At 35.9% G+C, this 14,366-nt stretch overlaps 1 protein-coding gene across 1 annotated transcript; it reads left to right on the top strand.

Moving 5' to 3' along the window:
- The first annotated feature begins 8,636 nt into the window (after positions 1–8,636).
- On the top strand, positions 8,637–12,048 carry LOC129244219 (uncharacterized). The gene is made up of 3 exons (XM_054881833.1): positions 8,637–8,708; positions 11,324–11,786; positions 11,975–12,048. Exons 1-3 carry the CDS (start codon positions 8,637–8,639, stop codon positions 12,046–12,048), a joined length of 609 nt encoding a protein of 202 aa, XP_054737808.1.
- Positions 12,049–14,366: the final 2,318 nt, after the last annotated feature.

Here is a 14,366-nt window from a genome sequence, read left to right as displayed (position 1 = left end):
TTAATAGTTATTGCTTGTTCGGACGTACATAGATGTTATTTGTCGGCCTAAGCTTTAATCTTTTAATCGGTTTTGGTTGTTAGTGCTTTTAATGGTTCTTCTGCAGCTGAAGGATGGATTATATGAAATTGTTATTGCATTTTAAAAAGTTCTTAACTATGTAAACAGCTGCCGTTTATGCATTTAAGCAGGCGCCCTTAACTGTGCAAATTAGGCGAACAAAATTGGTTTTAAAGACATTTGAGAAAGTAGGATATATATTATTTAAATATTTATGTTTTTCAAACAAAAGAGTGATGCAATTCACTTAGTTTATACATACTTATATATCCATTACGTACCTAATCATAACTCTTTTATTTTATGTATGCGTAAGAGGCGTGGCAAATTATTATTAGCTAATTTAAACCGTTTGTTGTCGTATTTAAGCACTTCAAAATGAAATGTATGCATGAAAACTTATATTTGCATATTCGTAAGTTGGCATGAAGCTAAGCTAAATATTTGGCTACGAAAGACTTAAGGCACGAACCTGTCTAAGCATTACCTCAATCACATTTGCACGTAAATTTATATACATACAAAAGTTTCGGGTATTGCACAAGTCATAGTAATTTTTCGAGCGAACTTGAGAACTCATTCATATTGAAATGCCGCTGATATTTGCAAACCAAAATGGCAATTTATCTTCTGATTCGTAACGGTGGACAGCGAGTTAAAAAAATTTGCAAAACATTACCAAAAATTATGTATATGTTTATGGACATGGAAAGACGTGTGACGTAAAATGTCATAAATTGTATATTTATGCAATTTGCATATTGGTTGGTAATCTGAAGAGCATGAATTCGATTCATACTTTGGACATCACTCGTGAAAGGTACGAGAGGTACTGAACGATTCAAACTAAAAAGCTGGTGTTGGTTGCCGTATTTCTTCTATCGTAGTAGCACACAGTGTCGTTACAGTCGCCATATAAGTTGTGGAGAATAATAGTAAACGTTCTCCGATTTCACTGTAACTTAGTATATACTTTACCTTTACTTTGGAAATAAGAAATATGAAATGGGGGAAAAGATCGACTCATTGTAATGTCTGCCCCCCAATGTGGGCGGTAATGTTAAATATTATCAGATTTTGATGAAATTCGGTGTACACATAGGTTTTACTTGGAAAAATATACATCTGAATAATGGTTCAGATTGGCTTAGGATGACCTACTGTAACGCCCACCCCCCCTCTTGGGCCAGTTCTCCCGAAGTTGCTAATATAGGAGCACAAAATATTTACAAACAATCACAGCAGACAAAAGGAAAGAAAACTACAGTAGCTTATAATCAATTAAAAATATTTAAGTTTTTAAAAAAGAAATTATGGTTTTAAATCTTTATAGAACGTGGGAAAACTTATACTGATACTCGCCAAAAACACTCACATGGTTAAGAAATATTGGGTTAAAATACCATTACAAAAAAAAAAAACAAAATCACTCACTAAATTTTACTATATACCGTCTGATCAAAAAGTACCGGGAATTTTTAATTTGAACGAACTGCGCACTTTGGAACCGGTCCATTTTTTTCCCCTATATTGGTAGGACTGTAAGACTCACATCTGCTACTATTTATCCGTTCTGAAGCGTTTGAGAGATGCTGTACATCGCAAACGGTCGGAAATGTGAGCAAACAATTCTTGGATTTTTCATGATGATAACGCGCCATCGCACCCAGTCCAAATTGTGCTACATTATTTCACCAAACGCTAAGTAAATACCATCGTGCAATCACCGTATCCACCTGATATGGCTCCGTGCGACTTCTCTTTGTTTCCCAAGTTGAAGTTACCACTTCGAGGAAGGAGATTTCAGTCGATAGAGGAGATCAAAGAGAATGCGACGAAGGAGCTGAAGGCCATCACTTCGTCGGCTTACCAAGGGTGCATGGAGGACTGGGTTAAACGTTGGCACAGGTGTGTTGCTTCAGACGGGTCATATTTTGAAGGAGATAAAATAAATTTGCCTGAAATTTAACTCTGTTTTGTTTTATTGTAACATTCTCGGTATTTTCTGACCATAGGTATTTTCTTAAATACAACACTAATGGCAAATGTAGTTTTATACGAGAGTTTTTTCGGCAAAACTTTAATGCACTGTATACAAAAAATATTGACGTTTAGGGACAAAACCGCAGGAGGCTCTTCCTCTTTCATAAATACTATATCGCGTTATTGTATATTCTTTTTAGCCCATTGAATCGCAGAGTATTATTTCACAATTTTTCGTTTAAATTCAAGCATCAGCTTATTTCTATAATATTTCGACCACGTTCACCACGCGCACGTTAGTCTCGTTATTTAATAGTCTTCATACTTCATATATAAACTCTAGTTTTAAATGTGTTTAGAGATGTCCCCTTATGGTATATATGGGCGTATTTAACTAGCATATTTATTGCTCAAATGGTAAAATTCTTTTTTAATGGAATTGGTGCCTTATTCTTATAACATATGCGCCGCTAATAAATTCGTAATTTTTTATCACCGATCAATTTTAAATTTAAAGTCGTACAATTTCAATATGGAACTTTGCTGTTTTAAATTTTAAGTCTGATAAATTTAAAAATATTTGTGAAACCGGGCAGTGATAGTATTGTTTTCAAATTAAAATGCGTGTGCTTTTCGTTATATATTATTTCTTATACACTCAAGAATTGTTTCGTCATGACCGTCTTATTATAGGACGCAGAGGCTTGGACGATAACAACACCTGATGCGTCGGTCTTTGTAGTGTTCGATAGAAACATTCTTCCGACGATTTATGGACCCTTGAGCTATGGCGATGAAACGGTAAGAGACATACACAGACTATGTGGTACAAATGGATAAAAACGCCCCGGCTTCAAAACTATTCGATACGATGCCGAAGATGGTAACAGAGGAAGAGTAAGACTTTGGAAGGTTCTAGGGGAGAAGGACTTGCCTCCACTAGAAATTTTTAATTGGCGCCGGTTAGCATCCGAAAGAAGCGACCGGGGCGCTTTGTTGAACTCAATGGAAATTGCTTAGACAGTCCTACACCGAAAGGAAAGCAATGAACAAATTAAAACTTTTTTCTTGTTTTGTTAGTTAGTTTTTGACGTGATAACGTCTTATAATTCGATTTAACAGGCTGCACGCACGAAAAAATGTGTCGTTACCTTGCTCATTACTGTTCATATGTAGTTACCTTGCTCATATTAGTGTTACCTTGCTCATATTAGTGTTACCTTGCTCATATTAGTGTTACCTTGCTCATATTAGTGTTACCTTGCTCATATTAGTGTTACCTTGCTCTTTAGTATTACCTTGCTCATTAGTGTTACCTTGCTCATTAGTGTTACCTTGCTCATATTAGTGTTACCTTGCTCATATTAGTGTTACCTTGCTCATTAGTGTTACCTTGCTCATATTAGTGTTACCTTGCTCATATTAGTGTTACCTTGCTCATATTAGTGTTACCTTGCTCATATTAGTGTTACCTTGCTCTTTAGTATTACCTTGCTCATTAGTGTTACCTTGCTCATATTAGTGTTACCTTGCTCATATTAGTGTTACCTTGCTCATATTAGTGTTACCTTGCTCGTATTAGTGTTACCTTGCTCATATTAGTGTTACCTTGCTCATATTAGTGTTACCTTGCTCATATTAGTGTTACCTTGCTCTTTAGTATTACCTTGCTCATTAGTGTTACCTTGCTCATATTAGTGTTACCTTGCTCATATTAGTGTTACCTTGCTCATATTAGTGTTACCTTGCTCATATGTAGTTACCTTGCTCATTTCATTGAATGAACTGCAAGCGAAAGCGCGGAAGGAACGACAAAGCAAACAAAGCAAACGAACGGCAACGTTCGACATCTTGCTCTCCCCTACTTAAGTGAGCGTATATATGTATGTATATGCGCATATGTACATATATAAATTCACGTATTTGTATTTGCATATGCCTTCTTATTGATTATTATTAATTTGATTTACTTGAAGAATTTAAAATAAAACCAAGTTTGTTAATAATACCTGTTGTTTTAATGTTATTATTATTAATTTTTTGACGTGATAACGTCTTATAATTCGATTTAACAGACTGAAGGAAAAAATGTATGGTAATATTTACCATATCTATACTAATATTATAAAGAGGAAAACTTTGTTTGTTTGGTTGTAATGAATAGGCTCAAAAACTACTGGACCGATTTTAAAAATTCTTTCACCATTCGAAAGCTACATCACGAGTAACATGGACTATATTTTATTTTGGAAATAGGGCTCGAGATATAGGTCAAAACGTGGACCCGGGTAACCTTCGGATGTGTATGTACAATATGGGTATCAAATGAAAGCTGTTGATAAGTGCTTTAATACGGGGTAATTTTCATACCTATTGATGACTAGGGTCTCGAAATATATGCCAAAACGTGGACCCACCGTGACTTTGAACCGAATTAAACCAAACTTACACACATTGTTAAGTAGGTATTGAAGATGATTTCCGTATAGTTTGAATACCTATTGGTAGATAGGGTCTCAAGATATAGGTCAAAACGTGGACCCGGGTAACCTTCGGACGTGTATGTACAATATGGGTATCAAATGAAAGCTGTTGGTGAATGCTTTAGTACAGAATATTTTTCATGCCCCTCCGTGACTGGGGTCTCGAGATATAGGTCAAAACGTGGACCCGGGTAACCTTTGGTTGTGTATGTACAATATGGGTATCAAATGAAAGCTGTTGATAAGTGCTTTAATACGGGGTAATTTGTTATGTTATGTTATGTTATGTTATGTTATGTTATGTTATGTTATGTTATGTTATGTTATGTTATGTTATGTTATGTTATGTTATGTTATGTTATGTTATGTTATGTTATGTTATGTTATGTTATGTTATGTTATGTTATGTTATGTTATGTTATGTTATGTTATGTTATGTTATGTTATGTTATGTTATGTTATGTTATGTTATGTTATGTTATGTTATGTTATGTTATGTTATGTTATGTTATGTTATGTTATGTTATGTTATGTTATGTTATGTTATGTTATGTTATGTTATGTTATGTTATGTTATGTTATGTTATGTTATGTTATGTTATGTTATGTTATGTTATGTTATGTTATGTTATGTTATGTTGTGTTATGTTATGTTATGTTATGTTAAAGTATATTATGTTATGTTAATGTTAACTCATTCTCTATATCCATACAAAATATCTATCAAACAAATAAAATTAAAATTTTCTTTTGAAAAATGCAACCATTCAATCAGTATTTTCTTATGACGTTATCACGTTAAACTATCGTCAGTAAACCGACTTTACAGACAACCTCTTTTTTTTTAACAATTTCTATATATAAAATTATTATTAATGGAGAAGCGGCTAATATATAAAATATAAAGTATATACAGTAGATTCTGTTTTTATGCGGTATATACGTTCCGCAAGAAACAGTATAAAAAAAAAACAGCATAAAAAAAGCTACTAGTTCTATAGTAAAACTATATATACGTTTCAAAAGTGCTAAGAACCGCATAAATCTGAAATAATGTAATAAAATCGCATAAAAAAAGGGTACTAGTCCCATATTATAACTATAGACGTTCTATAGACTGCTTGAATTTGAAATAATTAAATAAAATCGCATAAGCAAAAAATTGTATTTTTGATAATTATATCTTTATTAAAGAAACGTCGGAATCGAAAAATAAATTTACATCGTCAGAAATGGAATCAGACAATACCCGCATGTTGCGCATTCGTTTAGGATTTGGCGTAAAATCACTTCCATCACTTGAGGAAATGTACACGTCTGATCTGGATGGTGATGCAGGCGGTTCCATACTTGTAGGGTTAGCATTTTTGATATAATCTGTGATGAGTTTTTGCTTAGCTGGTTTAGAATCTTGTTTATATTATATGTACAATTTCCGATAGGTCGACATGCATTTTTTAATTAAAAAAAACCGCACTATTTCAAAACCGCAGAACAAGAACAGAATCTACTGTATTATATTATATTATATTATATTATATTATATTATATTATATTATATTATATTATATTATATTATATTATATTATATTATATTATATTATATTATATTATATTATATTATATTATATTATATTATATTATATTATATTATATTATATTATTGATTTAAGTTCGGCGGTACAATCAATTATGCATAGCTTAGTTATATAAACACTATTCGTTTACGTGGTGAATAATGTATTTAGTGTCACATGCATCTTTGATATATGCTTACCTACACATATTTACTTCTGTGGACTAATCATTACCGCTGCGCCCGACGAGCGTTCTCATTAGCGAATCTAATGTCAAATTAATCTAAAAGTACAAATATTAAAGCTAATTGACATGCATAGAATTTTCGAAATTCGTAGGCACTGATGAATTTCAACCAGACGGCGCATAAACCTACGCATGTCAAATGGTATGTGCACATATGTATGCACATTTATATAAACATATAGTAGTTTGAGCTACCCTACAGCCTAATCAAAATATTTCTACTCATGCTGAGTACAGATGCCTGAGGTGTGGGCACATTCTTAGGCGCTGAAATTTCAATCTCTTTAAAGATTCTTAATCTTTTGTTTAATTTATTTTATTATTGCATATCAAATTACAAACATTTTCATTATATGCTTTTACAGTTATGCATTACCAGTAATTTGAGTGCATAAAATCATGTATTGCATACAATTATAAAAAATACTAAACATTCTCTTACGTACAGGTCTGTATAAATATACGATTTTGCATTATTAAAGCAGTACAGTTACTAAGTAATCTGCAGGCGGTTGCTTTAAATGTGAAGGTCAACAATGGCCAAGCGCTTTATGGCAATTATATAGAATTACTTTTGTTAATACATATAATTGTATTTATTTTTCTTTATTGCTACTGAGCTTGGTATGCTATTTTCATTAATTCTTTTTTTGTTTTTCTTCTAGTGTTTGGTTGTTGATGTTGCTAACAAGTTGCAATCGCGGCCGGCGCTTCTTCTTATAAGACCATCCATGGCGTTGCCTTTAATAGTGTTATTGATATTTGCAGTTTTTGCTGGTTCTGCTATCTTGTGTTTGCGCGTGCCTCATAGCTGGTTATTGGTTGCTGTTGTTGATGTCCGCTGCAATTGCTGTTGCAACGACCGCCGCTATTCCACTCTTATGGGGGTACTTGCGGTGACTACTGTCACCGTTTACTGGCGTTGTTTGTCACTCTCGTTGATTTTGTTCGCATACGTTTTTCTATTAAAAAATGCTCATGGTTTAGATGTTGTTCCCTTTAAAATGTATGCAAATGTTGCTAAGATTTATATTATTAAGCATGCACAGTAGAGTAATTTAAAAAAAAAAATAACATAAATAACAATACTTTAGCATTATTTTACCTCAATATGTTTACTGTTTTTAATAATACAAAACAACAAAGTTAGACTTTATGACTGGAACAGGAAAGCGATCTAAATCCTGAAAGTACTTCACTATCAAAGTCCCTATTTTTTTCAGTGGATCAAATTTTCCTACGTTTGGTCATACCTATATGATAAATCTTTATATTACATATAAAATGTGATCCAAGTCGTTTTATGATGGAAGTGATTACCAATATTATATGGTATGGCTGAATTGTTATGGTAGTATTTGACAGCGTTTTTGAAGAGAAGTGAAAAATATGCTTTTAAGTAGGACATTTGGGGGGTATAGTTGAGTTTTAGAGTTTTGAGGGTGGGCTACTAAAGGCAAAAATCGGTAATATCAGTGTTTACTTGTAATTTCCAAAAACATGGGGCTTCGTTTGCTTATAAAATTATGTACGAGGTGTGTTCAAAAAATAAGGCGAATTTGCAAATTTCGCAGGCTACGTACATTCGACAGTCGACTTATTTTTTGAACACTCCTCGTACACAACACGAAAGAATTATTATATCAAATAAATTTCTTGCATTTTATTATCAGTTTAGGACTAACAATTTACGTTTTTAATATTGAAACTTCTAATAGTATTTTTTAAAAATATCCAGAAATGAAAAATTTCACTAAATTTATACTGTTTATTAACATTAATCCTACTAATTTAATGTATGAAATGTGGATGTTAGGAAGGAAATAAAAATAAAAGTTAAATTCATTATTATTAAAAAAATAGTATATTGACCATTTCTATTACAAACGCTAAAAATAAGAATTTTTAATTCATTGATCATCGCATTTTTTACATATAAATATGCCAATTGAATATTTTCCACAAACATATTTTTTACATTTAGGACAAATTTTGTTTTTATTTTCTTTACAGTATCCTATTTGCCTACACAACGAAACATCCGGTAATGGACAGAGGCTGATCGACTTCGCCGGGGCTCGAAACATTGTAGTCGGCAGCACCAGATTCCAGCATAAAATGATATACCAAGCTACCCGGCAGCTTCCTGATCGAAAAACGCGAAAACAGATGGATCATGTTGTGATATAGGGAAGACACGCTTCTAGTGTTTTAGATATACGTACAATCCGAGGACCTAACATCGACCTCTGTGAAGCAAAAAATATACATCTAACTACACGGAGAATGTTCCACATCGAAAAGCTGCAATCACAACAGGCAGCCAGAAGATTCGCCGACCATGATGACATAAGAATGGTGATAACGCGGCTAAAGAACAACAAAGCCGCGGGCGCCGAGGGACTGCCGGCTGAGCTATTCAAACATGGCGGCGAGGAGCTGGTAAGGTGCATGCATCAGCTTCTATGCAAAATATGGTCGGATGAAAGCATGCCTGCCGATTGGAATTTAAGTGTGCTCTGCTCAATCCATAAGAAGGGTGATCCTTCAATTTGTGCCAATTAGTGCGGGGTTAGTATTCCAAATCTTGGAAAATACCCATGAAAGGAAAATCGACACACACCATCTTTTCGTCGACTTCAAAGCTGCATTCGATAGTACGCGAAGCTAACACGGCTATGCAAGATGACGTTGCTCAACACCAGCAGCGCCGTCAGAATTGGGAAGGACCTCTCTGAACCGTTTGAAACCAACGAGGTTTCAGACAGGGTGACTCGCTGTCGTGTGACTTCTTTGACCTGATGTTGGAGAGGATCATGCGAGCCGCAGAACTTAATCGCTCAGGCACAATTTTTCATAAGGGCGTACAATTGTTGGTGTATGCCGATGATATTGACATCAGCGGCCTTAATAACCACGCTGTTAGTTCTGCCTTTTCCAAACTGGATAAAGAGGTAAAGCGAATGGGTCTGGTGGTGAACGAGGACAAAATGAACAGTTGGCACACTCGTATGTCGGCACCCACGTCACTGTTGACAGTTATAATTTCGATGTGGTAAAATACTTCGTTTATTTAGGAACCAGCATTAACACCGATAACAATGTCAGCCTTGAAATCTTGGTAGAAGAGGAAGAGGAAGGCCTCCTCTGCGTTGGAAAGATCAGGCGGAGAAGGGCTTGGCTTCACTTTGTGTGTCCAACTGGTGCCGGTTAGCACCATAAAGAAACGACTAGGATGCTTTGTTAAACTCCCCTGAAATCGCGTAAGCGGTTATCGCGCCAATCAAAAAAAAAAAAAGAGGAAGAAGGATTACTTTTATTTATATAGATTTAAAATTTAACTGACAAATACGTGGCAAGTAAATATTCTTCAGATATCCCAGAATCCAATTCTTTACTATCATATTTATTCATATATAATAAATGCAGAATATAAAGAAATAAATATAGAATATAGATACAACACGTTCAAAGTACCCGTCGAAAACCCTCATAGCTTCGATTGTGATGAAATTTCGTTAAGATGCTCTACTCAGTAGAATAAATTGAGTAAAGGAATTGAGCCCAACACATAAAGGAAATCTTTGTTTTGAAGCATTTTTTATGGATTTTAATTACTGTAACTACGTGGTTCTTAAATATTACATTCCACTTATCTTCACTGTACGGAATCGACGGTGTCAAATTGTTGCCACAACCGGTGCAACAATACCTGTAATTTATGTGCTACTTGACTATTGGTCATTCAGTCAAATGGTGAGCGCTGCAATTGTTGATTTTTCTTATTATGAATGTTGTTGCAATTATTTTTGCTGTGTTGTTGTTATTGTCATTTGATTTATATGTATGCAAATATGTACTAACTTCATAAAAGCATACGAGTATTAAGAAATTTGTCGCGTATAATAGCAGAAAGCGAAACATTAAAATGTGGGTGTCCGCTGTCCACTGTTCGATTAGTGGAATATATGATACGATGTCGTTAAGCCATCAATTTGGAGAATTCAAGCCCAAAAAACGAATTTTGCTCACTTCCAAAGTATGTATTAACAATTTAAATTAGCATAAACAGAAGCAATAAAGCGAGAGTTATAAAGAGGTATACAATTTCGATTTTATAAATGTTGAAAAGGTAAGATAATAAATGAACGAATTTTGTGGTGTGGCAGCTCATCAACATTGCCACTGCCAATTAATTGAATGGAGTTCAGTAAGACGAAAAAATGTTATGCGTTGGAGAAAAAAGTCGAACAAAATCCCGCATTACGAGTGTTTTGGGTGCGCACCATGGTGCTTTGAAATAATTTTACAATCGTCATATCCGCTGTGCAGCATTTGCATATGAGATGTTCTGAAATGTTGCCTCGTTTTGGTGATAATTTTTAGCGAATTTGTTTTGAAACCATTTAAGCTTTTGAACATGCATGCTCGTGTAATTACAAACATATGAATGTATGTGTGCTTGAATATTTTGATTAGCATGGCGAAGCGAAATTTATAGAAAAAAACATTTTTTAACGGAAATTGCCTTTAGAAGTAAGTGAAGCTGCCAACACGAAAATTATAAACTGAAACGCGCATATTTTTTTCACCCAGCGGGGCTCGACACCAACAATTTTATTAAATGTGTCTGATATATTTATGTGCATAGGTATGTATATAATGAGGTAAGATGAACTAATTTACGGTTTAAGCTGAAAATGGTTACCTCAAGTTAGAAAATATTTTTTTAGGGGAATATTTATGGCTTACAAAGATGTGAGTATAAAATGCGTGTTTTAGTAATGAAATTCTACAGTTTCTCCATAACTTTAATAGAGCGCGCATCCTCGAAGTGGCATAAGCAAAGAATAACCACGGAAAAATGAGCAGTATAGTAAAAGTAGCTAAAAATATATACCCACACATGTATATATAAGTATATGTGTGAATTCCTTAAATTAAATGTAACTTTTTCACTAACCTTTCTACAGCTTCCCTTCATATGCGCCATTACTGTGGCTCTCCTCTTCGCCATAGCAGCGGCTCAGCTGAGACCAATAGCACCGACTAATGGCCCTCGACGTGTGGATACTCGCGGTCGCTACACGCCCTACAACAGTGATCCTTACTACAATAATCGCTACTTTAGAAATCGAGAATACTACAATCGTCAATATTATGATGATTTGTTAAAGAAATATAATCCTGACGTAGCCGCCCCTCAGGCGCGCATCATTGCACAGAATGTTGAAGCTAATCACGATGGCACCTACACATACTCCTATGAAACTGAAAATGGCATACAAGCCGAAGAACGCGGCGTGGCTGTAAAGGTAGGCACCGAAGAGCAAAAGGAAGTGGTCGAAGGCTCCTATTCGTTTGTGGCACCCGATGGCATGCGTGTGATTGTCAAGTACACTGCCGATGAAAACGGTTATCATCCAACAATTACATGTAAGGAGAATGATTAAGGAAATGTATTAGCTCGCACAAATGTTTTTATTTCTGCTTTTGGTAGAAGTTTACCCGTACACACCTACTTTGTTCGTGTGTTTTTCACCCACAAAATTGATAATGATTTAAGCTATTACTGCTATTTACACCTCTCATATATGTAATACTCGTTTCCCATTTTCTTACAGATGACGGCATTAATGCAGACCGTTTTTCTCGCTTGCAGCAGCCTGCTGATACTATAATTACCCGCCAGAATTGAGTACGATATACCATAATGGGAACATTTTTTGCTATAAATCTGTAAAAATATATGATAATTAAAATTTTAATGAAGATTGAGAATGACTTCCATGCTAAATAATGTCTTAACTCTTATATAAAGCGGAAATTAAATTTTCCATTTTAGTGAGCTAAATTTATGTATTTTATTTCGGTACCACGTAGGCTGAAAAGTCGCGTGCCTAACAAAGAAAAAAGATTTTCTGTTGTTAAAAATCAGCTTTACTTATCAACGTAATTTCCATCAAAAACAACGCAATCATTCCAGCGCCGCTCTAACATTTCAATACCTACCTTTACTAAATAGGCCTCAGTTTCGGCGATAACCTCTTCATTCGAGCGAAACTTCTTACAGGCGAGCATATTTTAGGTCTGTGAACAGTCAGTAGTCACTGTGAGCAAAATTTGGCAAATACGGTGGATGTAGGAGCAACTCGAAGTTCAATTTATATAGTTTACACATTGTTTTGAATCATCAACACGTTTTGTTTTTGGTCAACACTGAACAAACGTCGCACACACTTTGGACAGAGCAGAGTCAGATGATCATGCAATATGAAACCAACACATTTTTTTGATATCTTTACGATGCTGGCTAACTCACACCACTTCACTTTTCGATTATTTAGAACGATTTTATGAATTTTTTTGATGTTTTCTGGTGTTACTGCCTCATATAGACGTCCACTGCGTTATACATCATCGGTGTCTCTACGACCACGTTTGAAGTCAGCAAACCATTGTGTGACTGTTGTTTCTGATGGAGCGGAGACCACATAACACCTTCAAACCATTGCTCCGCTTAAACGGTATATTTTTCCATGTAAAGCAGCTTAAAACTAAAACACGAAATTTTTTTTCATCGATTGCTTTGAAAATAACAAAAGTAGCGTGACTCTTAGCGCAATAACTCACGAACTAATGAATATAATATCATGAAAAAGAGGTGAATGCAATAAAACTAGTGATTCAGCCCATTCAGTAACAGAAAACGCTAAATACCTAGGACTTGTACTAGATAGGAAGCTAAATTGGGGACTCACAGTCGCAGACAGAGTACGCAAAGCTACGACGGCGCTATACTCCTGTGGAAGGCTCGTTGGGAAAAAATGGGGTTTGATACACTGGCTGTGCACAGCAGTAATTAGGCCAATTCTCTACTACGGTATTGCAATATGGTGGAATGCCCTGGAGAAGGGCGTGAACATCAAAAGGGTTGACAGGGTCCAAAGACTTGCATCTGTTCTTATCACCGGTGCAATGTCAACCACACCGTCGAAAGCACTAAATGTGATACTAAACTTCCTTCCGGTAGACCTGCAGGCAAAGTACATGGCGCGCAGTGCAGCAATAAGGCTGAGCACTTTAAGTAAGTGGTCAAACACAATTTATGGCCACGGCAAAATCCTGGATGGCACGTTGGGACTTCCCAGACAGGTGGACTACACAATTCCGCCTACACTTGCCACTACAACGTTCGTGACCCTCCTACCCACGAGGGAAGAGTGGGAGCGTGACGTGGTAAGACAGGGCGAGTCCATCCATGTATACACAGATGGCTCAAAGCTCGATGGCAGGGTGGGCGGGGGTGTGTATTCCGAGCATCTGGGGATTTCCTTCAGTTTTCGGCTCTCCAACTACTGTAGTGTCTTTCAGGCTGAACTGATGGCAATAATGAAAGCCGTGACACTGGTACGGTGGGATGCGATATCTGGTGATGATATCTACATTTTCACTGATAGCCAGGCGGCGATAAAATCCCTCACTAAACAGTCGACAACCTCTAAGGTAGCCATGAAATGCCGCATATCTCTTAACGAGATGGCTGAGTCATTTCACCTAACGATAGCATGGGTTCCTGGCCATTGCGACATAGAGGGAAACTGCAGAGCTGATGAACTTGCGAAAATCGGCACCAAACTGACTGATGAGCACATACACACTGATATAGGTATACCCTTGCAAACATGTAGACTACATATCCACGAGGAAATTGTAAGAATAGCGAATGAAAGATGGCGAAACGAAGCCACTTGCAAAATAGCCCGACAGATGTGGCCGACTCTCAATGCTAAACGCACAGAACTTCTACTAAGGAGAGACAAACATAGTCTCAACATACTGACTTCAGTCATAACGGGGCACTGCCTAATTGGTAGGCACGCCCAGAGAATGGGTGTGCAAACACATGACTTCTGCAGAAGTTGTCTAGACGAGGAAGAGGAAGAGACGATTCCGCACCTTCTGTGCCATTGTCCTGCTCTATCCAGACGTAGACTCGCCAATTTGGGCAAACAT

Source organism: Anastrepha obliqua, chromosome 4 (genome assembly GCF_027943255.1).
Source record: "Anastrepha obliqua isolate idAnaObli1 chromosome 4, idAnaObli1_1.0, whole genome shotgun sequence".
In the NCBI taxonomy this organism is placed as follows: Eukaryota; Metazoa; Arthropoda; class Insecta; order Diptera; family Tephritidae; genus Anastrepha; species Anastrepha obliqua.
This window is presented reverse-complemented; position numbering and strand designations above follow the sequence as displayed.

Excerpts from the sequence above, each read along its gene's own strand:
- LOC129244219 (XM_054881833.1), top strand. The coding sequence starts at position 8,637 with ATGTTCCACATCGAAAAGCTGCAATCACAACAGGCAGCCAGAAGATTC. Across the intron at positions 8,709-11,323 it reads ACCATGATGACATAAGAATG|CTTCCCTTCATATGCGCCAT; the intron begins GTGATAACGCGG and ends ACCTTTCTACAG. Across the intron at positions 11,787-11,974 it reads TTATCATCCAACAATTACAT|ATGACGGCATTAATGCAGAC; the intron begins GTAAGGAGAATG and ends ATTTTCTTACAG.